The 27,070-nt window shown below is 35.7% G+C and overlaps 1 protein-coding gene across 27 annotated transcripts in view; it reads right to left on the reverse strand.

The window, feature by feature from the left end:
* CCDC7 (coiled-coil domain containing 7) overlaps nt 1-27,070 on the reverse strand; it is a 331,505-nt gene that overhangs the window by 276,050 nt on the left and 28,385 nt on the right. For all 27 annotated transcript variants that reach the window (XM_067702677.1, XM_067702668.1, XM_067702526.1 and 24 more), the window contains 6 exons: nt 23,760-23,780; nt 23,415-23,447; nt 21,717-21,880; nt 14,202-14,263; nt 13,056-13,112; nt 1,050-1,125 (listed from right to left, as the gene is read on the reverse strand). In XM_067702677.1, coding sequence (XP_067558778.1) covers nt 1,050-1,125; nt 13,056-13,112; nt 14,202-14,263; nt 21,717-21,880; nt 23,415-23,447; nt 23,760-23,780 — 413 coding nt within the window. The remainder of the gene's footprint in view (nt 1-1,049; nt 1,126-13,055; nt 13,113-14,201; nt 14,264-21,716; nt 21,881-23,414; nt 23,448-23,759; nt 23,781-27,070) is intronic.

The raw sequence follows: 27,070 nt of genomic DNA on the forward strand, positions 1-27,070 counted from the left end.
ATTTTATGTTATATTCTTCTATTAAATCTTGATCCTTGGACTTGATAATTAAAAAATCTGATCATGTAAACTTTCTCAATTTTTCAATGCTAATCTAAAAAAAGTTCTTTGAAAATGCTGTGATGTGAGCTTGTCTGAATATGTTTTACTTTAATTTAAAACATTTATTTTAAAAAGAATTTTATGAGTTTACAAAGAACTATAAGTGAAACATCTATATGCAAACTACATTTTGTATGATTATCATATTTTTTACTGTTTTAAAACTGTAAAATACACATAAAATTTACCATATTAACTGTTTTTAAGTGTTCAGTTCAGTAGTGATAATTATATTCATATTGTTGTACAATCAATCTCCAGAACTCTTTTCATCTTGTAAAACGGAAACTCTATACACATTAAAAATAACTCCACATTCCTGATTCTTCCCAGACCCTGGCAACTACCATTCTACTTTCTGTCTCTATGAATTTGACCACTCTAAATGCCTCATATAAGTGAAATCATACAATTTTGTCTTTTTATGACTGGCTTATAATTAATCAGCATTAATATCCTCAAGATGCATCCATGTTGTACCATATGTCAGAATTTCTTTCCTTTTTAAGACTGAATACTATTCCATTGTATGTATATAACACATTTTCTTTATCCATTCATCCATCATTGGACACTTGGGCTGCTTCTACCTCTTTGCTACTATGAATAATGCTACAGTCAACATGGCTGTACAAATATCTCTTCAAGACCCTGATTTCAGTTTTGGGAGGTATATTCCCAGGAATGGAATTGCTGGATTTCCATTCCATGATCCAAAAAATGGATCATATTTTTTGAGGAACTAACATACTATTTTCTGTTGTGGTTATACAATTTCACATTCTTTATGATTATAATTTTAACTTTTAAAATTATATATATCATAAAAATTAACAACACTAAATTTTTTATTAGTGGTTTTATTTTCTTTTCTATGTTTCCAATTTATCTGAAATAAATATGCACTTTATTTATAATGATGAAAAGGAGTTATTTTAAAAGCTTACCTCTTTAATTTATTTGCCTGATTTTCAAATATTTTCAACATGGTATTCAATCGATTAGTCATTGTAGAAGTTTCTACTGTTTAAAAAAAAAAACAAACATTTAAAGGTATTATAAATGGCAGAAGTTATACCTGTATGCTGATACAACTCACTGCTATATGTGAGAACTAGATAAAGAGGAGGCAACAGAAATGTGCAACATATATAAAGGGGACCAAATAAATCAAGTATATCAAGAAACCAAGTAAACCAGAGGCCTTGCTTTGGGAGGGTCAGTACTCCCTAAATAGTCAAAGAGTATACGGGGAGAAGTCAGCTTTAGAAGAAAGAATCAAATTCAGAATTGCTTACAGGCAAGAGAGAGTAATTAAAAATGCTTGCATAGAAAGTAATATGGCACAATAAACAATATTTTAAAATTAATCTCATAATAGTATAGGACATAATTTTAAATTATGCCTTGTATACAGTAAAGGGTTACAAAGAACATTAACTATTATTCTTGTCACAATTTGAAATTACAGTTCGCAGGAGGGAGAAAAGGCCCTGCTATGGACGGAATATTTGTGTTCCCCCTAATTCGTATGTTAAAACCCTAATCTCCAATATGATGATATTTAGAGATGGGGGTCTTTGAGACCCCCATCATGAGAATGGAGCCACATAAGACACAAGAGAGCTCGCTTGCTCTCTCCCTGCTCTCTTTCCATTATTTGAGGACACAGCAAGAAGACAGCCATCTACAATACAGGAATAAGGCTCTCACCAGAACGTGACTATGCTAGAACCCTGATTTGAACTTCTCAGCCTCCAGAACTGTGAGAAATAAATTTCTGTCGTTTAATGCACTCAGTCTATGGCAATTTGTTATGCAGGCCCCTAAAACAGGCTCATCTCTACGATTCTACTAGTTTAGGAATTACAACTCAGTAACATAGAATGTATAGATGGGAACATTACACTTCCATTGCCAAATGCAACAGCTTGGGTCCAACTGCTTCTTCCTCAAGTTCTCATTATGAATAACTTTAAAACAGAAGAAAAGAGATCAGAGAACCCATGTCTTATTGAACTGTTCTAGTTAAGGCCCTTTCCTGAGCAGAGTGCCTCTGGTTAACAAAGTGGCTTATATAGTCATTCTGAAGAAGCCAAAATGGTAAAGGGAGATCCAGTTGTTTGCTATGTATTGTGGAGGGAGGAGGACCTCTTTTCTCTATTATAATAAAGCTTCAGTATTTTATTAGTAAGTAAAAAATATTAATAATGCATGCATATTATTTATCAATGGACAGGTTTTTCCTCTTGGGAAAATATATGAGACAGTCAGCACCTAGAATGCATGTTATATAGAATGATTATAAAAATGGGATAAAATGTACATATAGTGTTTTTATCTTGTTTTATCATTTTAAATATCAAGGAAAATGTTTCTAAGCATTTTATATGAAATTATCTTATTCTTTCTAAAAGCTACACAGCACTCCATTGCTATGAATGTACTGTAATTCATTCAGCCAGTCCTAAAAATGCACGTTGTTACTATGTTTTTACTCTTACAAATATGTTAACAGTAGTACTGTTTATGGAAATAGAAATATAGAAATCATCTATATGAACATCAACAGAAGAACAGTAAATAAATTATGGCATAACCATAAAATGGAATACTATATGGCCATTAAGCCTCTTATACATTCATGCATTAATTTGCATTTCCCTGATACTAGTTAGGTCAAGCATCATTTCATATATTTTGGACATTTTTATTTCTTCTTCCGTAACATGCCTGTTCATATGTTTGTCCATTTTTCTCCTGAGTTGTCTGCCTTTTTACTACTCATTTGTAGGGGCCAATTAATACTAGCATATAGTGTGTAATACAGTTAACAGTCTACTATTAATTACATACTTACTGATATTTTCTAATGTACAGAATTTTTATACTTAACCAAATCTATTGATTTTTTTGTTCTATAGTTTCTAGGCTTTGCTTCATTCTTTAAAAGTCCCAATATAAATAAATTCTCTTAATATTCATTTGTATTTTATAATCATGAGCTATATTATACGTACCAAAACATAAATAAAAATATATTTATAGTTTAATGAATAATTACAAAGCAAACATCCACACAACCACCACTCAAGGTCAACAATTAGGCACCTGGGACTGCCAATATCCTAGAAGCTCTCTATGTGGCCCACCCCATTCATAACCCTTCCCCTCACCCTACAGGTGCCTACTATCCTTTTTTTCTCATCTTTGTATCTTTTCTACCCTTGTTAGTATCCTTAATGAACAGAGTTAAGTTTTCCTGGCTTTTAACTTATCATAAATGAAAATACTCTACATATTTAGGACTTCATTCAGTCAATAATATGTTTGTAAGATGAATGATGTTATCAGCAGCTAGATTTCAAACATATTCATTATGATATACTTTTCCAATGTATGAATAGACCACAACTTATTTATCCATTCTACTCGTCACAGATATTTGAGATCTCCAATTTGGGGACTATTACAAACAAAACTGGTATGAAAACAGTCCAAGAGTTTAAGGACATGACATCACTAAGACAGCAGAGTAGGAGACCCTAGCCTCTGTCCCCCAACAAAGATCAACAATTGACAGTTTAACAGATTAACAATCAACAGTTCCCAGTGAGCTGCTCCACTGAGGAGCCCAGCAGCTTTTACGGCTGAAGAAACCAATGGCCAGCACAGCCACTGCAGACCCCCGCAGAACACACCAGCTTTCACCCCACAGCTGCTGCCAGCTGCCTGAGTCCCTCCCTACTCCCCTGCCCCAACCACCACCATCACTGCAGCCCAGGAACCATGCCAGCAGCCAGCCCAAGCCTCCGTGGCTGAGTGAGTGTGAGACACCAGCCTAAACCTCTGTGGCTCATGTAGACCATCACGTGCTTACACAGGGCTAAGCCGCTCCAGCTGTATACCTGCATGCGCCCAGCCCAGCTTGTCACCAATCACCACTGCCCTATGCATACCCATCAGGAGACTGTGCAGCCACAGGAGAGCACACCAACAGCCAGATCCCCATAGCTGCTTGTGGGCCCAGATCAGGCCCTGTCTTCTGTCACCGACCTGCACCACTGTAGTCACTTGCAGCTAGCCCCTCCAACTGTGCACCTGCACACCCGTGGCCTATCACCAGCCTCCACTGCTGTATGCCTGTAGTGAGACCCAAAAGCCACAGTGGTGCACACTGACTACCAGGACTCCTGAGCTGCCCGTGTGCCCATAGTTGACTCCAGCCCTTGCTGCCTGTCCTGGCCCCCGCCACAATGTGTGTGTTTGCACCTGGCCACTGCCGCTACACAGGCACTTGCGGCTGGCCCTCACAACTGAGCGTGTGCATACCACCAGCTCTGGCCACTCCCACTGCCTGCCCTGGTTCCTTGCTGCTGTACCTGCAGACAATGCTGAGGACCCCAACAGCCTGTGAAGCCTCTGAAGACCCCCAAGACACATACCAAGGACCACACGGTTGTCAGTGCTATGGACTACAATGGCCTGAGCAAGTGCGTCACAATCCCCCCAGCCAATCCCACCACATGTCCCCACACGTGGCACCCACAGCACTACATGTGGGGTGATGGCGTACTTGGGCACTCCCCCACCTGCGGTTGGAAATCCTTCCTTACTGAAGTCACTCCATAGAGTCAGGAAGAGATGACTGCTTCTTCAAATGTGCAGGTGCCTACGCAAGGACACAGGGATCACAACAAATCCGGGAGACATGACTCCAACAAAGGAATACATTAAGCCTCCAGTAACTGGTCCCAAAGAAATGAAGATACAGGAAGCGCCCAACAAAGAATTCAAAATAATTGTTCTGAATATGCTCAGAGAGCTAGGAGATCACAAAAAAACAATTTAATGATATTAGGAAAATAATACAAGAACAACTGAGAAGTTCAACAAAGAGATAGAAAACATAAAAAAGAATCAAACAACTTTTCAAGCTGAAGAATAGAATGAAATATATATATATTTTAAAAAGTGAAACTACTTCATACTAAAAAGCTTCTGCACAGAAAAGGAAACCATCAACAAATTGACAAGGCAGCCTTCCGAATGGGAGAAAATATCTGTAAACCATATATCTGATAAGGGGTTAATATCCAAACTACATAAAGAACTCATAAAACTCCATAGCAAAAAAATAATAATCTGATTAAAAAATGAGCAGAGAACTTGAATAGACATTTTTCCAAAGAAAGCATACAAATAGCCAACAGGTACGTGAAAAGGTACTCAGCTACACAGATCATCAGAGAAATGCAAATGAAAACCCAATGAGATATCACCTCATACCTGTTAGAACGGCTATTATCTAACAGACAAGAGATAACAAATGGTGATGAGGATGTGGAGAAGGGGGAACCGTGATGCACCACTGGTGGGGATGTGAACTGGTACTGCCACTATGGAAAACAGTATGGAGGTTCCTTGAAAAATTAAAAATAAAACTACTATATGATCCAGCAATCTCACTTCTGGGTATGTATCCAAAGAAGATGAAATCACTATCTCAAAGCAACATCTGCTCTCCTGTGTCCATTGCAGCATTTTTTTGGCCACACTGCATGGCTTGTGGGACCCTAGTTTCTCAACCAGGGATTGAACCCAGGCCATGAGTCCTAACCACTGGACCACCAAGGAACTCTGACTGCAGCATTATTTATAATAGCAAAGACATGGAAACAACCCAAATGTCCACAGACAAGTGAATGGATAAATACACACACACACACACACACACACACACACACACACATACACACACACACACGGTGGAATATTATTCAGCCATTAAAGAGGAAGTCTTGCCATTTGCAACAACATGGATGGACCTTGAGGGAATTATGCTTAGTTAAATAAGTCAGACAGAGAAAGACAAATACTGTATAATTTCCTTATATGTAGACTCTAAAAACACTGAAATGACAGAAACAGAGCATAATGGTGATTGCCAGTAGCTGTGGGGTGGAGAAAATTGGGAAATATTGGTCAAAGAGTACTTTCAGTTATAAGATGATTAAGTTCCAGGGACCTAAGGTCACAGCATGGTGACTACAGTTAATACTGTATTGTATACTTGAAAGCTGCTATGGGAGCAGAGCTTTAATATTCTCTCCATAACAATGCCAACAACAAAATGGTAATTATGTTAGATAAAGGGTATGTAAAAAACCTTATTTTGGTAAGCACTTCACAATATATATGTGTATCAAATTGTTATGATAAACACCTTAAACTTGTACAATGTTGTATGTGAATAATATCTCAGTAAAGCTGTTAAAAAGAAAAAGAGTTTAAAGGTATGCACATCCACAACTTAATTAGATAAAGAAAAGCTATTTTTCAAAGTGATTGTGCTGATGTATACCTCACTCACAGTTACATATCCTTGTCAACACTTACTGTTGTCAGACTTTTTTTTTCTGGCCACACCACACAGCCTGAGGGATCTTAGTTCCCTGACCAGGGATTGAACCTGTGGCCTCAGCAGTGAAAGCATGCAGTCCTACCCACTGGACCATCAGGGAATTCCCATTCTGGTACTGATTTTTAATTTAATTGTTTTGGGGTCTGAAGGCAAACATTATATGATTTCTATTTTTTAATTTGTTAAGGTGTATTTTATAGCCTGGAATATGATCTATTTTGGTGTATGTACCATGTGAGCTTGAGAATAATGTATATTCTGTTCTTGTTGCATGAAGTAGTCTATAGAGGTCTATTTTATCCAGCTGAATGATGGTGTTGTTGAGTTCACTAAGTCCTTACCAATTTTCTGCCTGCTGCATCTGTCTACTTCTGATAGAATGGTGTTGAAGTCTCCAGTTATAATAGTGGGTTCATATATATCTCCTTGCAGTCGATCAGTTTTTGCCTCACTTATTTTGACACTCTGTTGTTAGGCACATACACATTGAAGGCTACTGTGTCTTGTTGCAGAACTGACTCATTTAGCATTAAACACCCCTATTTATTCTTAATAAATTTCTTTTGCTCCAAAGTCTGCTCTGTTCAAATTAATATAGGTACTCCTGCTTTCTTTTGGTAAATGTTACCATTATCTTTATTATTATTTATTATTAACTTTATATTTAAAGTTGCAGACAATATATAGTTAGGTCCCAGGAAAAAAAAAATCAGTACCAGAAAGACAACATGAAAATATTTTGGAGATTAGGTAACATACTACTAAATAGCGCACATGACAAAGAAGTCTCAGAGAAACTAAAATACATTTTGAACTAAATTAAAATGAAAATGTAACATCAAATTTTGTGAAATGCAGTAAAAGGGAAATTTATAGTATTTAATGAATACATCACAACAGAAGGAAGATCTTAAATCAATAATCTAAGCTTCTGCCTTCGGAAACTAGGAAAAAAAGACCAAATTAAATCTGAAGTAAGCAGAAGAAAAGAAATAAAAATAAGAGCAGATATCAATGAAAACAGGAAATTACAGAAAATTAATTAAACCAAAAGCTGATTCTTTGAAAAAAATCAAGAAAATGAGTAAGCTAACTAAGAAAAAAGAGATATGACACAAATTATTAACATCAGAAATGAAAGAGGGGACATCACAACAGATCCCATGGACATCAAAAAATAATAAAAAAGATTATGAAAAACTTATGCCAACAAATTTGATAATTTAGATGAAAGGGACCAATTCCTTGAAAGACACAATTTACCAAAACTCACACAAGGAGAAAAAGATATTCTTAATAGAATATATATCTTATATAAACTGGATCAATAATTTGATATCCTTACAAAACAGAAAGCACCAGGATCAGATAACTGCACTGGCAAATTCTACCAAACCTATAGGAAAAACTATACCAGTTATCTACAATCTATTTCAGATGACAGAAGCAGAAAAACATTTCCTAACTCATTTTATGAGGCCAGTATTACTCTAATACTAAAACAAGACAAAGACATTACCAAACAAGGATAACCACGCACCAATATCTCTCATGAACACAGATGCAAAAACCCCAACAAAATATTAGCAAATTTAATCTGACAAGGTATGGGACAAATTATACACCACAACCAAGTGAAATTTATCCCAACTATACAAGGCTGGGTCAATATTTGAAAATCAGCTAATATACCTATCATATCAATAGTCCATATGATCATTTCAAAAGATACAGAAAAAGCATATGACAAAATCTAATACCCATTCATGAAACTCTTTGCAAACTAGAAACAGAATAAAACATCCTCAACTTGATAAAGAAAATCAAACAAAATACCTACAGCTAACACCATACTTTTTTAACATTTTTATTTTATATTGGAGTATAGTTGATTTACAATGTTGCGTTAGTTTCAGGTATACAGCAAAGTGATTTAGTTATACATATACCTATTATTTTTCAGATTTTTTTCCATAAAGGTTATTACAGAGTATTGAGTAGAGTTCACTGTGCTGTACACTAGGTCCTTGTTGATTATATTATATATAGTAGTGTATATATATTAATCCCAACCTCCTAATTTATCCCTCCCCCCACCTTTTCTCTTTGGTAACCGTAAGTTTGTTTTCTAAGTCTGTGACCTACAGCTAACACCATACTTAATGGTAAGATACTAAATGCTTTCCCCCTAGATCAGGAATAAGACAAGGATGTTCCTTCTCACCACTCCTACTCAACATCATGCTAGAAGTCCTAGCTAATGCAACAATACAAGAAAAGAAAAGAAAATGTATAAAGTTTGAGAAGGAAGAAGTAAAGTTGTCTTTTTTCACAGATGGCATGACTGCCTGTATAAAAACGGTGATTCCCAAAGAATCACCAAAAATCTGCAATGAGTAAGTGATTACAGAAAGATTACAGCATACAAGAGTAATATACAGAAGTAAATTGCAATTCCTTTCTTATATACCAACAATAAACAAGTAGAATTTGAAATTATAAACACACCATTTACATTAGTACCAAAAAACTCAATACTTAGGCATTAATCTAAATAAATATGTACAGGATATATATTAAGAAAAAAACTATCTCATGAAAAAAATCAAAGAAGATACACATAAATGGAGAGATATTCCATATCCATGGATAGGGAGACTCATTACTGTTAAGACATCAGTTCTCATCAATTTGATCTGTAGATTCAATGCAATCCCAATCAAAAACCCAGCAAGCAAAAAAAAAAAAAAAAAAGGGAGTGGACTTGCCTGACGGACCGTGGTTAAGACTCCAGGCTTCCACTGCAGGGGGTGCAGGTTTGATCCCTGGTTGGGGAACTAAGATCCCCTATGTCACACAGCATGGAAAAACAAAAACAACAACAACAACAAAAACCCAGCAAGTGATTTTGAGTGTATCAACAAATTGATTCTAAACTTTAAATGAAAAGGCAACAGATCCAAAGAATAGAATACAATACTGAAGAACAAAGTTGGAGGAGTGACACTATCCAACTTCAAAAACTTACTATAAAGTTACAGTAATCAGGGGCTTCCCTGGTGGCGCAGTGGTTGAGAATCTGCCTGCTAATGCAGGGGACACGGGTTCGAGCCCTGGTCTGGGAGGATCCCACATGCCGCGGAGCAACTAGGCCCGTGAGCCAAAACTACTGAGCCTGTGCGTCTGGAGCCTGTGCTCCGCAACAAGAGAGGCCGCGATAGTGAGAGGCGCATGCACTGCGATAAAGAGTGGCCCCCGCTTGCCACAACTAGAGAAAGCCCTCTCACAGAAACAAAGACCCAACAGAGCAAAAATAAATTAATTAATTAAAAAACTCCTACCCCTAACATCTTCAAAAAAAAAAAAGAAAGAAAACCACAGCTTTAAAAATAAAAAAAGTTACAGTAATCAAGACAGTATGGTATTGGCAAAGAACAGAAAAACAGATCAATGGAACATAACAGAGATCCCAGAAATAGGCCCACACAAATACAGTCAACTGATTTTTGGCAAAGAAACAAAGGCAATTCAATGGAGAAAGGTTAGTCTTTTTAACAAATAGTGCTAGAAAAACTGTACATTCACATGCAAGAAAAATTAATTTAGACACAGACTCAATTCAAAATGGATCATAGATTTAAATATAAGAGGCAAAACTATGAAATTTCTAGAAAATAACATAGGAAAAAGTCCAGGTTACATTGGGTTTGAAGATGACTTTTAGGCACAACAACAAAAGCACAATCCACAAAAGAAAAGTTCAACTTCATTAAAATTCAAAACTTCTGCTCTGCAAAAGACACCGTTAAGAGAATGAAAATATAAACCACAGACTGAGAAAAACATCTTTGCAAAACACATATCTGATGAAGAACTTGTGTCAAAGATATACAAAAAACTTTTAAAACTCAACAATAAGGAAGCAAATGATCCCCCCATTTAAAAATAGGTAAAAGATCTGAACAAATACCTCACCAAAGATATACAGATGGCAAATAAACATATGAGAGGATGCTCAACATTATATATCATTAGGGAATCACAAACTAAAACAATGAGATAAAATTTAATTTAAAAAATGATATAACATTATGCACCTTTTAGAATGTCTTAAATCCAAAATTCTGACATCAAATGCTGACAAAGATGTAGAGCACCTGAAATTCTCATGCTCGTTTCTAGTAAAAATGCAAAATGATACAGTCCCTGTGAAGGACAGCTTGGCAATTACTTACAAAACTAAACATACTTTTACTATATGATCTAGCAATTGTACTCCTTAGTATCTACCCAAATGAACTGAAAAACTTCTGTCTGTAGAAACACCTTTGTTTATAGTAGCTTTATTCATAATTGCAAAAACTTCGAAGCAACATAGATGTCTTTCAACAGATGAATAGATAAACTATGGTACATCCATATAACAGATTACTATTCAACAATAAAAATAAATGAGCTATAAAAGCATAAAAAGACATGGAGAGACATTAAATGCGTATTGCTAAGTAAAAGAAAGACTGCATAATTTCAAATATATGATATTCTCGAAAAGGCAATATTCTAGAGACAACAAAAAGATTAGTGGTTACCAGGGATTCAGTGGATGGAGGGAGAGATGAATAGGGAGAACATGGGATTTTCAGGGCAGTGAAACTATTCTGTATGATACTGTAATGGTGAATACATGACATTATGCATTTGTCACAATCCATAGAACTGTATGACACAAAGATTGAACCCAATGTAAACTATGGACTTTAGTTAATAATAATGTATAAATACTGGTTTATCAGTTTTAACCAATGTACCACGCTAATGCAAAATTTAATAACAGAGGAAATTTTGTGTGAGGAGTGGGGTGGAAAATGGGTATGTGGAAACTCTGTACGTTCTGCTCAATTTTTCTATAAACCTAAAACTTCTCTAAAACAAGAGTTCATTAATTATGAAATGAAGCAACATCAAGATTAAATGATAGTACAAAAAACAGAATGAAATTCAAAGGTAGCTTTTGTCTTATTGATTAGGCTATGGAATCTAATAGAATTTAGGGAATGAGAAGGGAAGAACAGAATAAATTTCACTGGAGAAGATGAAAAAGGGTACTTTTAAGAGAAAAAGAGTATACAAGTGAACAGGCAGTACTGAGAAAGAGTAGACATATACCAGTGGAGCCCAGGGACTGAGACAGCTGCCATGGGAAAAGAAACTGAGGAATTTGCAAAAGGGTTTTCTCCACATTGTACAATGTAACCCTGTCCTCTGCTTCCCTTAAAAAATATGAGTAAAATTTCTACTATTATACTTTATTATTTTAGAACTTGGTTTTGTGATTGGACAATGTGTTCCACTGGCCTACAAGTGGGCACAGAGACTTCTGTTTTTGTCCATGATGGCTCATCAGGGACCAGAGTTACCTTTTCACTTTAAACCAATTAAAAACTGGACAAAATATATAAAACAGCAATATTCAGACACTGGAAAACAGAAGGTGCAATGCAGTAATTCCTCACAGAAGGAAAACAAAGGATGGCTCTATGATGACCCCAGCTTACTGCCTGGAGTTTCCAGGCCACAGCATAAGGAAGGGAAACCCAGACAAAGTTTACTGGTTTCCATGAGTTCAGAGACAAAGTTTAGAGCCTGGGGAGGCCAAAGCAGCTAGAATTCACAGGGCACAGTATTAGACGGAAGACAGCTGCACAGATTGAGGGAGACAGAGCTGCACACATGTGCAGAGGGTTCCCCTTGATGCAGAGAGAGGCTTTTACTATCTACTCCAAAGCTCTAGACACCTTTCTACCCCACCTAGTCAGGCAGGGCTGCCTCAGATCAGAAGCCTCTATAGGTTTTGGGAGTAATGTAGAATGTATAGCTACCCTTCATTTAAACATGGCAACGTTAGGGTTTAAAGCTGAATTTGAAAGAGGGAAGGATTTCCATCAACTTTTTTCAACCAAATCTTATTTTCTACTTCTAAAAATATATTCCACAGTATACATTATATGATTGTTTCAAAATTCTCTCCAGTATTAAGACATAAGCAAGGCAGTTTCTCCTTTCTGTTGACAAGTAGTCAGAAGTTTGAATTCTAGAAGTTTGAGTTCTAGCAGCTCTTTATATTCACGAACTGATAGGTACTCAGCTGCAGTCAAACCACCAGTATATATGAGATAATCTATAATTCATAGTAACAAGACGTGCAAATGACCTCTTAAATTTATCACTGCTCCACCTCAAAGGCCTACCACCTCTGAAACATTTTTGTAGCATATTCTCATCACAATAAAAAATCCTCCATTCCTAGTAATAACATGTTACTCTTTAAAAATGAGTCTGTTTTTGGTAGCAAGTAGCTAACTAGGAATTTCAGTATTTGCTTGATCGCCAGCTCAACTGTATGGCTCCAAACTCCAGGGAATTTATGTTGTAACTTCATAATTATTACTTTAAATTATAGAAAATTATAGAAATTAATACACTCAACAGAAGTTATTAATACAAAGATGCTTAATGAGTGGAAACTTACGTGGCTCAGTCGCAGAAACACCTGTAATTTCTTCAGTTGAGTGTGTTTTTATGAATTCTGAAATAACAGGGAATTTGTCATGAGTTTCAATATGAATTATATTTATTAACTGAGTTTAAATTTTATAGTTTTTATTTTAATAACTCATTCAAGAGAACAAAAATTTTAAGAAAAACAACTGAGCTGTCTACAACTGTAGACCTTCCCAATCAGGCAACAAAGTGTAACATCTAAAAAAATGTGTGTAACAACTGAGTGATATGAACTCATCATTTTCTCAACAAAACTTGTTTTTCCTCTTATATTCTCCTAGCTAATGTTACCATCATCTAATCTCACTTCCTTTCATATCCAATCACCATGTTTTGCCAATTTTATCCAGTAAATATTTCTCAAATATTCCCCTTTTCCTCTCTTTATTTGTGCTCTAATATAGGCACTTATCACACATTTAAGGTACAGCAGTAACTTCCATCTCCTACTCTCAATCTCCAAATCTAGCTTCTTAATGTGGCCAGAATAATCTCTCTAAAGTAAAATTCAACATGTCACTTCCCTAGAAATAATCTTCAATGATTCCCTATTATATATGGGGGAAAAAAGAAAGTATTCCTAAAGCATTTAATCCCTCTGCCTAGGCTCTTTCTTATCTTACCCCTACCTATTACTTCACACTTTATAACCATTCCAGTGGTATTTCCCTATTTATACTGTTTCTCATGCTATACCCTCTTCTTAGAGTACCAAATATCTCCCATCTTCACTTGACAAAGTCCTATTCATCCTTCAAGGTTGCATAAAACCTAAATAACTCCCTCAGGTTGAACAAGCTGGCTTTCTATGGACTCACTGCAAATTACACATACCTTTATCATGCATTACACTATATTAAAATGATACATAATGTGCTTGTATCCTTACTATGTTGTGGATTTTGAGGGTAATAACCAAGTGTTATTCATTTTATACACTCCCAGAATCTGGAACATAATAAGAACTTTTATTGAAAATATCAACTGCTATTGAATATCTTTGAATTTATCATTGTATAATTTTTATGGCTATAAATTTTTAAACTTTAAGTCTCAAAATGTTGGTGCATTTAGGAAACCCTATAAAGGCTGGACTTGTATAAAATATTATCACCTTCAATTTTCTGCAGTACAGTTTCATAAGTTTGCACTTCTTCTGGTAGAATTTCACTATCCCTGTTAAGATTTCAATAAATAAAACATACTTATTTATTATCAAAGATTAAGCATTTAAATTACACTTAAGAACTAGAATATATGCTCTCTAGACATATGCAGTTTGTAAAATAAAATTTAACATGTTCTTTAACCTTTATTCACAGACATTAAGGTAAATTATCTAGTAGCAAGAAAACAAGTAAAAAAGTCAAACTATGTAATTCTATGAATTCTGTGTATTCCATGAACATAATTAGGTATACCAACAACAACATAAACAAAAATAATAAAACTGTATTTGGTAGAACCATGAGATTTCTTTTTACCAATATATTATTAATGGTGTAATCAATTGTTAAGAGCACAAGTTTTAGAGTCAAATTGCTTGGCTCAAAACCTGCTGTAAATTACCCACTTACTAAATATGTGGCCTTGGGTAAGTCACTTAACCTGAGCCTCAGTTTCTTCATCTATCAAAATTGGGGTATTAGAGTACTTATTTCATAAAGTATTATAGTTGTAAGGACCAAAGAACACATGTAAAGTTACTAGGAAAATACATAGCACATATCAGACATGTAAATTTCAGGTATTAATATTAATATATGGCCTGAAATTAATTTCACGCCTCACAATAGATAGCTCAGGTTAATATATCTGAACCTCTGAACCAAGGCTCTATTATGCAGCTCCCACTGAAGCCAACTCAAGTATCACTGCCTTCATTCCTTTAAGTCTAGTCATTGACAGATGGAGAGATCAATAAAGTAACTGCATAATAAATAGTAGCCCATCCTAATTATGGGTACTTTCTATTTTAACACTGTAAAATAAAAGGGTTTTGTGTATGTTTAATGCAAAAAAAAAAGGTTGTTTATAAATGTAAAGTTTTACTTGGATAAGTTAGTATACTAGATATGGTTAGGGATAGGGGAACAAATGACTTGGAGTTGATTTAATTCAGGTATTCATAAAAATTACTCACATTTCTTTACTGTTTATTACATGTGATAGGAAATATGTAGATGTGTATGACTGGTTCTGATCTTGAGGAAGTGACAGTCTTGACAGGAAAACTTACACGTGAATGATTAAATTAATAGCTTATTAAGTTAAATTGGTAACTAATTATTAATTCATAATAAAATTATTAGGTATATTATTTGATGCCAAACAATAGGGGACAAGAAAGAAGTAACAAAGGAAGAGATCACTGTAGGACGGGTTTCTCAACCCCGGCACTACCAACATTTTAGACTGGATAATTCTTTGTTGTGGGAGACTGTCCTGTGCATTTTACAATGCAGCATCTCTGACCTCTACCTAGTGCCAGTAGCATTCTCCCACTCCTAGTTGTGACAACCAAAATGTCTACATACAAGTGTCCTCTGGGGCACAAAGTATCCCCCATTTGAGAATCAATGCTATAAGGGAAGAGCTCTACCATGGCACTCTATCAACATTACACAGATCCACAAAGGCTTGACAGCAGTCAGACCCAAATCATAGTAGAATGCCCTGAAATTTCTGCTGCAGAAAGAGAAGATAAGCCTGGTGAAGAGTCTCCATGAGGCAGTTTTCCATTCCTGTCTTGTGGAAGACTAACACAAGCTCACTTCTCATCTGTCTCCCTAATTTCAGTTGAGCACAGAGCTTTCTACCCCTCTCTTCTTTACAGCCCAGTTGAAGCCCTCTGTTAAGACTATAAAGCTGCATACAGCAGAAACTAACACAACATTGTAAATCAACTCTACTCCAATAAAAAATAATTTAAAAAAAACTATAAAGCTGCATGGATGTAGTTTACATTTTGCTCCTTCATGGCAGAGCAACAAATCGCTTGTGTGGCCTGTCATCTGGTCCCTGCTGCTCTGTGTCGTCCTGTGGAACTAGGAACCAGGGAGCTGACACCATGCTGACCTTGTTCTTGCTGTCTGTATAAGTAATTCAACACCATTTGTGCCCACTGTCTCCGTACCAGCCTAATATTTGGAAGTATGACAAGCCAATCTCATAGCTGCCACTGTGCTGCCACTTTGGGGCTGCCTGACTGCTTGCCAATAATGTAAACAAAAGCATGTTTAAAAAATAGTTTTTAAGATACAACAATGAAAGGGGTAGAAAGTACCGAAGAAGTTTAGCGGAATGAACTGGAAAGAACTGGGCAGATTATGAAGTTTATAAAGATTATAACTCAGATCTACTAAGTGAGACATCTCAAAATATGAATTCTGTTCAGGCTGACTTCTTGCTAAGGGAGAAAAGGTCTGATACTCATACAGATATTCATATACTGGTATGACAGTAACACTGAAATTCTCCTGATCCAATCGGTAAATAGCTCTGCCCCATGGTAAATGGGTAAATAGCCAATCAAGTGTCTGCCAACTGCCCTCACCCCTTGACCTTCCCAGGATCCAGCACCTAAAGGAGTAATCTTCAGCACAACAAATGGTATACAGAACCCTGCTTCACTGCTAATATTTATTCTAATATGTTGGTGCCCATATTATCCTGGTTCTTCATATTTTTAGTATTACCACCAAGAACAAGACAGTATATGCCTGAAGAATATAAATTACATACACACACACATGCACACCATTTTTTTTCTAGTATCAAAAAAACGTTAAAAAGGAAACTTTAAAAAGGACTGGAGGGCTTTCCTGGTGGTGCAGTGGTTGAGAGTCTGCCTGCCGATGCAGGGGACACGGCTTTGTGCCCCGGTCCGGGAAGATCCCACATGCCGCGGAGCGGCTGGGCCCGTGAGCCATGGCCGCTGAGCCTGCGCGTCCGAAGGCTGTGCTCCGCAACGGGAGAGACCACAACAGTGAGAGGCCCGCGTACCGCAAAAAAAAAAAAAAAAAAAAAAGGACCGGAAATAAAAGCAGAGTAGAACTGTCAAATAAAGAAGGGAATAGACTAAGAAGGGCTGGCAGCAAAACAATGGATAAAAATTACAGCAAACCAAGGAAATAAAGCTATACTAAAGATTCCTGTTAAACTAAGTAAAATAAAATTATACATTTTCCTAAAATATCTGATACCATAGTAAAATAGTTTCTTGCACTCTGTATGGCTGGCTAAGGGTGATTTTATGAATGATTCATTACAACAGACAGGATATTAGAAATAACTGGGTAACTAAATTGGTTGAACAGAGACAACAGTATTAAAGAGACATCTTACTCCAAATGCATGATTTCAAGTAGGCCTTCAATATCACCAGGTAATCAAAAGATATGTCCCTGTCCATTCACTCTTCCATTTAGTGACTATTACAAATCCTCATCTCTCTTCTCAAAACTCCTATCCTATCCTCACTCTCACCTGATAACCTTTCTTTCTACTTCCCTTAGAAGACTAAACCAACCAAAAGAACTTCCACAGGCTTCTACACCACATCTACCCTATATCAGCATCTGTACCCTGATACTTTGCCTTCCTACCTGGTTTCATACATAATTATTCAAGCCCCTATTTCATCTCCACTCACGTATTCAAGGATACTGCCCCAGCAATTCCTCTTTGACTCTTTATATCATAAATCTTTTCCTGTCTAATGGGTCATTCCTATTAGCATACAAACATTGTTATTTTTCCTAATTTATAAGAGCCTTATTTTGTCCCCACTTCCCTCCAGCTACTATGCTATTCTTTTCCCCCTTTTGCAGCAAAACCACTCCAAAGCATTGTCTATGGCTACTGTCCCCAACTGCCCTCTGTCCAGAGATTTCTCATAACAACTGCTCTTCTCAAGGTCAACAAATGACATCCTTTCTAAATCCACTGGTCAGTTCTTAGTCCTAATCTTCTTGACTGACCCATAGCATCTGACATCACTGACAGTCCCTTTGCATAGTCTTCCTTCTTCATTTATCTTACAGGACAGCACATTTACTGGTTTTCTTTCTGCCTCACTAGGTCACTCCTCATTCCCCTTTGCTAGCCCCTCCTTTTGTCCCAGACTTCTTAATGTTGGAAGGGCCCCAGGGATCAGTCCCTGGTCCTCTCTTCTCAATTTACACTCACTCCCTTCACTATATATCTACCCTTAAGTTCCATCCATATGTAAACGGCATCCCAATTCCTATTTTCAACTCACACCTCTCTCCCGAACACCAAAACATATATGTAATGGCTCCCTCAAATATGCCTAACAACATTTCTGGCAACTCAGAATTTCCAGTATCTTCAAACCAGAACCCCTGATCTGCCTCCTCAAAACTTGCTTCACCTACAGCCTACCCCAGTGAAGGTAGTATCAATTCCATCCTTCTGGCTGCTCAAGTCAAAAGTCTTGAACTCATTCTTGGCTATTTTTCCTCTCACACACAATATCCAATCCATCAGGAGAGTTTACTGACTCCACCTTCAAAGTATGTCCAGAATCTCGGGGCTTCCCTGGTGGCGCAGTGGTTGAGAGTCCGCTTGCCGATGCAGGGGACACGGGTTCGTGCCCCGGTCCGGGAGGATCCCGCATGCTGCGGAGCGGCTGGGCCCATGGGCCATGGCCACTGAGCCTGTGCGTCTGGAGCCTGTGCTCCGCAACGGGAGAGGCCGCAACAGTGAGAGGCCAGCGTACCGCAAAAAAAAAAAAAAAAAGTATGTCCAGAATCTCAAAGCTCACCAACTCCACCACAACCACTACCCTGATCTGAACCACCATCATCTCTTCCATGGATTACTGCAAAAGTCTCCCAACTAGACTCCCCATTTCTACTCCTGACCCTGTATAGTCAATTTTCAACACAGCAGTCAGAATGGTCCTTTTGAAACATATGTCAGATCATGTTACGCTCTGCTCAAAACCTTCCCCAATGATAATCAGAATAAAACCCATTTTTTTTTAAGAAGACCTAAAGAGTCTTCCATTTATTTCCTGTCAGGACCTTTTCAAGTTTGGAATAGTTTGAGATCAGGAACAAGACAAGGATGCTTAATCTAGCCTCTTTTATTCAACATAATATTGGACATTCTAGCCACAGGAATCAGACAGCAATCAGAAATAAAAGGAATCCAAACTGCAAAGGAAGACTTAAAACTGTCACTGACTGCAGATGATATGATACTATACATAGAAAACTCTAAAGACTCCACCAAGAAACTATTAGGACTAATAATTCAGTAAAGTTGCAAAATACAAAATTAATATACAGATATCTGTTGCATTTCTATGCACTAATAAAGCTCTATCAGAAAGAGAACTTAAGAAAACAATCCCGTTTGCAATTGCATCAAAACTAATGAAATACCTAGGAACAAATTTAACTAAGGAGGTGAAAGACCTGTACTATGAAAACTAAGAAAGTGATGAAAGAAATTTAAGATGACACAAATAAATGGAAAGATATACTATTCTCATAGATTGGAAGAATTAATGTTGCTAATGTGCCCATAATAATCTAAAGCAATCTATGGATTCACTGCAGTTCCTATCAAGGTACCAATGGCATTTTTCACAGAACAAATAATTCTAAAGTTTTTATGGAAACACAAAAAACCCAAAGAACCAAAGCAATCTTGAGAAAGCTAGCAGTATCACACTCAGTGATTTCAAACTATGCTACAAAGCTATAGTAATCAAAACAGTATGGTACTGGCACAAAAAGAGACACATAGATCAATGGAACAGAATAGAAAGTCCAGAAATGAACCCATGCTTATATGGTCAATTTTCTACAACAAAGGATGCAAGAATATACAATGGGGAAGAGACAGTCTCTTCAATAAATGGTGTTGGAAAAACTGGACAGCTACATGAAAAAGAATGAAACTAGACCTCTTTCTTACACCATATACAAAAATAAACTCAAAATGGATTAAAGACTTAAATATAAACCCTGAAACCATAAACATGCTAGAAGAAACACAGGCAGTAAACTCTTTGACAGTGGTCTTAGTAATATTTTTTTGGATCTCTGTCCCCAGACAAAGGCAACAAAAGCAAAAATAAACGTGTGGAATTATATCAAACTAAAAAAAAAAAAAAGCTTTGCAAAACAAAACAAAAAGGCAACCTAATGAATGGGATAAGACATTCACAAATGATATATCTAGTAAGAGGCTAAAATTCAAAATATACAAAGAACTCATACAATAGCAAAAAAACAATTCAATTAAAAATGGGCAGAGGACCTGAATAAATACTCTTTCAAAGAAGACATGCAGATGTCCAACAGGCACATGAAAAGAGGCTCAACGCTGCTAATCATCAGGGAAATGCAAATCAAAAACCACAGTGAGAAGTCACCTCCCAACTGTCAGAATGGTTATCATCCAAAAGACCAAAAAAATAACTGTGGGCAAGGATGTGCAGAAAAGGGAACCTTCATGCACTGTTGATAGAAATGCAAACTGATGTGGCCACTATGGAAAACAGTATGGAGGTTCCTCAAAAAATTAAAAATAGTACTGCCATATGATCTAGTAATTCCACTTCTGGGTATTTTTCCAGAGAAAACAAAAAAACTAATTCAAAAATATATATTCTCCCCAATGTTGATATGTTCATTGCAGCATTATTTACAATAACCAGGATATGAAAGTAACCATCAATAGATGAATGGATAAACAAAATGAGATATATACATATATTCTTAGAACCAGAAAGCAGAAATGGTGGTTGCCAGGGGCTGAGGGGGATTGGGGAAATGCGGTGATGTTGGTCAAAAAGTACAAACTTACAGTTATAAGATGAATAAGTTCTAAAGATCTAATGTTTAGAACATTAGCATGGTGTTTACTGTTCATAATACCATTGTACTGTATACCTGAAATTTGCTGAAAGAGTAGATCTGAAGTGTTCTCACCACAAGAAAAAATAACTATGGAGGTGCAAAATATCACTGAAGATATTCTATGATGATGATTTATTCATCTATTTAATTTCAAGACAGATAAACCTCAAATATCAAACATGAGTGTCAACAGATAATGGAAGTATTCTTGTAATCATTCATCTGAATCTTCCTCCCACCTACCAAAAAAAGGATTTTCTCAACTAAAAAGTACAAATTTAATCTTTGGAACATATCCCTGTCCCTGTGCAATTTTTAAAGATGGTGTTCTTGAACAATGAACTATTTCACTACACCTTAAATATATTAAGGAAGCTACCTAATCAAACTGAGAGAAGAGTTTATAAGCCAGATATTTCAAAGCCAGCAGTGTCCAATAGAACTTTCAAACAACAGGCACATGTGGCTACTAGGCACTTGAAATGTGGCTAGCGTGACTAAAGAATTGGTTTTTTAATTAAATTTAACTGAACTTTAATTTTCATAGCCACACGTGCCTAGTCCCATTTCAAACTATTAAAAATTTCAAACAGGAACGAGCTGGCTAGATCTTCTGATTTGATTTAGAAGCTCTATGTATAGTATAAAATCTGAACCATTATCTTCCATTCATTACTAATTATATACCCACTCTTACTGTTTAATTCTTTTAACTCTTACATTTTACTTACTTGGGTTTAGATGACATGTCTTTGAAGGTGAATTTAGACCTTTCTTTAAGGCGATTTTTCAGTTCTTCAAGTTTGTGCATCTGCTTTACTATTTGTGCAATGCTTAAACTGACTGTTTTATCAGGTGCTGGAAACTCTGCTGAAAAAGTTTGACCTCTACTTATCTAAAATAATAAAATTAGCCAGTTACTTAGGAAATACTCATTTTTCTCCCATACCTCAAAGAAATTTCATCATTTCATTTATCATATATAAATATTGTATTATTCTTATCTATCTATAGCTATAATCACATACTAATATTTCACAATATTAGTGAAATTATATGAGCAATTGCCTAGCAACAGAATTATAGCTAAGTGTTGGCTTTTACATGTCAGAGCTCAAATTCAATCTTCTGTTTATTATTTTAATATATAAGAATTTTAAGCAAGTTAAATAACAATTATAACAGGATCAGTTAAAGGCAATTCAAAATATTTAAAAGAGAACTCTAATCCTTATGATGGGAGGAAGAGCTGAAAAAAGAAAAGTAGTCAAGCCATAGTCTTAGGACATAGCAAATAGAAATTCTAACATTGGGAATTTAAAACAGAGACTTCACTTTAGTAATGGTTACCTGAATGGGATTAAGATATAACAGCAGGAAGTAAGTACTGGGTAATGTACTGGAAGTCTGAGACTGTGGGATGCAGAACAGGTGGAAGGGAAGCTGAAGTTGTGTGAATACTCTATGGACAAAGGCAAGATCCCTAATAAGAGGACATCAATCATAAACTGAACCTAAAAAGTGACATAGCAATCAGCTACAATTATCAATTTATTGCCTCTCATCTAAAATCCATTCTTCACTGTCCTGTTTATAGTAGTGGAACATTTCTGTCTTGACAGGCAGCATGATGTTAACTTTTGTCAGCAGAGGGCCCTAGACACTAGAGGAGGAAGAAGCTTTTCTTCCAAGTTCTGTCATCTCTCTGCTTAATCCTAGGGCAGTACACAGTGTAACTAGTAGTACTCACCTCCAGCAAATTTCAACAGCACCACCCCTATGGATGGTTTCCTGGCAAGGTCCCTGGCATGGCACATTCCCCACAGGCAGCTTTTCCCAGAACTTTAAGGACTAAACCACAAACATAGCCAAGGTAGAACTAGAATAATTCTCTAATTCCCTAAGGCTATCCTGGAAATCATTCTGCTGTATTAACAGCATACATAAAATCTTTTCCAAAATAAGGATAGAGACCAGTATTTCTCAAACTGGTGGCAAAGCACGTGAAAATAAAAGTATAAAAAACTCATTAAAATAACATTAAATTTAAAGAAAACAAATATATAATTTTATGAATAAGCATATATCATATTATGCATGACTTTTTAAATACAGGAGAAATATTTAAGTTGATAAGTTTTGTCTTGCCACTTATTTACTATTTTGTGTAAATTATGGAAAGAATAATAATTAATTTTCCATTTTTCAATTTTAGGAGAAAGAATGGGTCAAATTCAGAGTAGACCACATACATGCAGGAGTATTGTATATAAATCACTAAGAAACATTTTAGTCTACCCATTTATTCCTTCTTTACCTAAATCAAAAGATTATAACCAATGGTTATTAAAAATTTTTAACTTATACCTCAAACTGGTTTTCAAATGAGACAAAATATTAACTTAATTAACAAGAAATGCTACACTTACCTCTTCCATCTGATTGACCTGTCGCTGAAACCACTTTAAATAAAAGAAGGAACAGAAAGGAAACAATATTGACAAGTCAATTTCTGCAGTGAAATAAATGAGTGTGTGTGTGTGTGTGTGTGTGTGTGTGTGTGTGTGTGTATCAAATATTAGTCCTACACCAAACATCATTTTATCTTAGGGTTCAGAATGGGGCTAAGGCAACATGTAACTGAAACGTAAAATTTTTAAATATATATAGCAGCAAGTTTGGGAGTTATTTTTACTTCCTCAAAACTTAGAAAACGCTTTTTCACTTATATGTATTTCTGTATTAAATTTTAGTAGGCAATATATTGAACATACCTTAAAAAGAGATTCCAAAATCTGAAAATAAAGTTTTAATGAAAACATTTAAAAATAAAGTTCCTCACAATGTATGATATAATAAAATATTTAATTCAAGTCTCTTGAAATTTTCAATCATCAAAATACACAAGTTTCTAAAATATAACTATAAATCTATAATCCAATCACAATATTTTTATATTTACAGAGTTTTTAGTACATCTTGCATAGACAACTTAGTTCTAGAAAAGAAAAAGAATCTTCCATTGTTACAGATCTACATTAAAAAAACCCAGACTAATTCACATATATGATTTCATATATTTTCTTAATATAGGTAAGAAATAAAATTTAAGTTCTTCTCAGAAGAGCATTATTTTTTTCATAGAGCTGAGAGTACAATAATGAAAAGCATTATCTTATGAACATTATTTCTTCAATATAACTTTGCTATGCTAAAAGGTCTAAGAATCAAGATATAAAATATTACACTACTACTTGATTTTTTAAATGGAAAATGCAAAGAACTGGTTTGGGAGATTATGAGAGAAAATGAATATACAAAACCTATCACACGGTCCGAACTACCAATATTTACCATTTACTAAATGTAATGCTAACCTGATTACATTTGCCACAAAAAACAACCAAACCCACTCTATTACAACCAAATAAAAGTTTTGAATTACATTATTAAAGAAAAATTTTATTACATGCATTCAGGCAGAAGAAAAGTTGCTTAACTGAAAAAAATCAGGCTAGTCTAAATTTCTCTTCTTTGACACTAACTCTAGATCAACAGTTCAAAAACTGTGACACCACAACCAAAAGCATCAGCATCACCTAAACAACCATATTTGTTAGTAATGCAGATTACTAGGCCCCACCCCAGCCTACTGACTCCAAAGCTCTAGTAAGTAGGACCAGTAATTTGTATTTAAACTATCTATCCCTCCAGTTGATTCCTTTGCATGCTAAAGTTTAAGAATCACTGCACTAAGTAATAAGAAAGCATAGGCCTAAGCAAAAAGGGCTGAGACCCTCAAGAAAACATACCACAGCAAATTAATGTCCACATCTGAAGGAAAATATTTTCAGCTGTATAAGGATTTAGAAAGTAATGTCCAATAAGGCATACTACCTTGCAGTAAAGTCATTCTTTCCACTATCTGGAGAGATTCCAAGGTTCTCAAAATCTCCTTTACTGTCTGGGAACGTAATGGGAATCCCTTGTATGTATCAATTCATCCACTCATTGCAGTCAGGGTTCTACAATTACTTAAACCACTTAAAGCCTAGAGAACAGTGGCTTTCTTAACTACTGAACCATCAATAACACACCATCAATTATTACTGGTACTGTTGAATGTAGGACATTATTGATAAAAATAAGTGGAATACGAAAATTGCCCAGAAGTGAGGAAAACCAACATTAGACACAACACTAAGCAGAAAAAAAACTTCTATGATACTACGGAGCAACGTCTATAAAGTTCTTGGGGGAAATATTAAACCTCCATTCTAATTTTAAAGATATTATCATTTAAATGTGAAGCCAAAATGAAACTATTTGCAAGAATTCAGAGATTTAGAAACTATTTTACCACACATTCTAACCTAGCAAAACAATAAGTTAATCTCAGAAAATGAACACAAGAAAAAACTATAAGCAAAGTAACAAGGAAATACCCTACTCTACAAAATTGTTGTTAATGGGGCTGGCATTTAATGTAGCTGTTATAAAAAGCTTCCTAAAGAGAAGATAGACAGCATAATGTTTAAAAAAAAAGGAAAGTAATAGTAATATGAAACTGACATACCAGATAGACACAGGGTGTCACAGAAGCCAAGGGAAAGGCACTTCAAGAACAAAATGGTCAACAATGTCAAATCTGCTGAGGTGTCAAGAAAGATGCACACTTGATTTAACACTATGGGAGTCATTACTATCTTCAGATGGCTAGTTCAGTAGACATTGGGGGCAGAAGGCAAACTGAAGTACAGATAAATGGGAGAAATATGAAGTAAGTATAAGAATATTTTTGAAGAGTACTGTGTGGGAAAAGGTAGAACAATGTTGGGCAGTACTGGAAGGAAATATGCACGCAATGGAAGAATTTTATAAAACCTTGTTTAAAAGTCAACATTTTACTTTTTTATGATGGTAACATCCATAATCACATTCCCTGGATACTAAAAATTACTAAAAGGGTAGAATACATCTTGATATTTTTATTTCCTCCTTTGCAAACACCTTTTTTATCTCCTTTGAGCATCTTGTATTGATTTACCTTATACTTATTGACAGGTAAATGTTATCTATATACTCTGGATTTCCTCTGTCTGATATATGTGATCTAAGTATTTTCCGCTATTTGAAACTTCTGCACTTCTCTTTATGAATTTTTTACACAATAGAGGTTTTAATATAGTTGAATTTAGCAATCTTTCCCTTTATGACTTATATATTCTTCCGTAATTGTTCCTTGCTCCAGGTCATAATGACAGCCTCCTATATCTGTTTCTAAATATGTTATTGCTTTTGATTTTTTATTAGGTCTTTAGTCCATCAGAAAATGATTTTTGTATATACTATAAAGACTAAACTTTTTTTATCTTATAAATAACCACTGTTCCAGGGCCATTTATTATGCTACTACTTCTCTATCATTAATAAAATTTTCCATATATAAAAGGGTCTATTTCTGAGCCTTTATTCAATTCCATTGGTCTATCTAACCTTGCACCAAAAGCACACAACCAAAATTCATATAGCTTTCTAACAAGTCTTGATATCTGCTAGGGCAAGTCCTCTCACCTGTTCTTTGTCTTCAGAACTCACTTGGTTATTCTTGGTCCATTTAACTTCTATATAAAATTCACAGTCAGTTGCAAATTTCCACCAGAAAGATAAACCTATTTCGGGAATTAGGGAGTGATGACAGCAAAAATGGCTGTAGGGAGTTCCAAGGGCCTATCCTCCACAGAAAACACTGAAGAAAAAGTGAGCAAAAACTGTTACAATCAACTTTGTGAAAACTCTGGGAAACACTGAAGGCTTTACAGGAGCCAAATAGTGATGGATCAAGAAAAATGCAGGTTAAACATGCTAGGAGACCTTTGCGGCATTTAAACTTAGCCTTGCCCCACCCACTTCCCCAGAGCACTGGCAGTCTTAAAGACAGCAGCCTCCATTCCTGGTGTGGGTATATATTACAGTTCTGGAGGAAAAAAGAGGAATTGTGTTTTTCTGTTTTGTCCTGTCTAGAGGTTCCTTGAAGGACTTGTAGCTTTTACCTTTGTTTCATCTCAGAACTCTCTCAGGGCAG

This window comes from Pseudorca crassidens, chromosome 1 (assembly GCF_039906515.1).
Source record: "Pseudorca crassidens isolate mPseCra1 chromosome 1, mPseCra1.hap1, whole genome shotgun sequence".
Taxonomy (NCBI): domain Eukaryota; kingdom Metazoa; phylum Chordata; class Mammalia; order Artiodactyla; family Delphinidae; genus Pseudorca; species Pseudorca crassidens.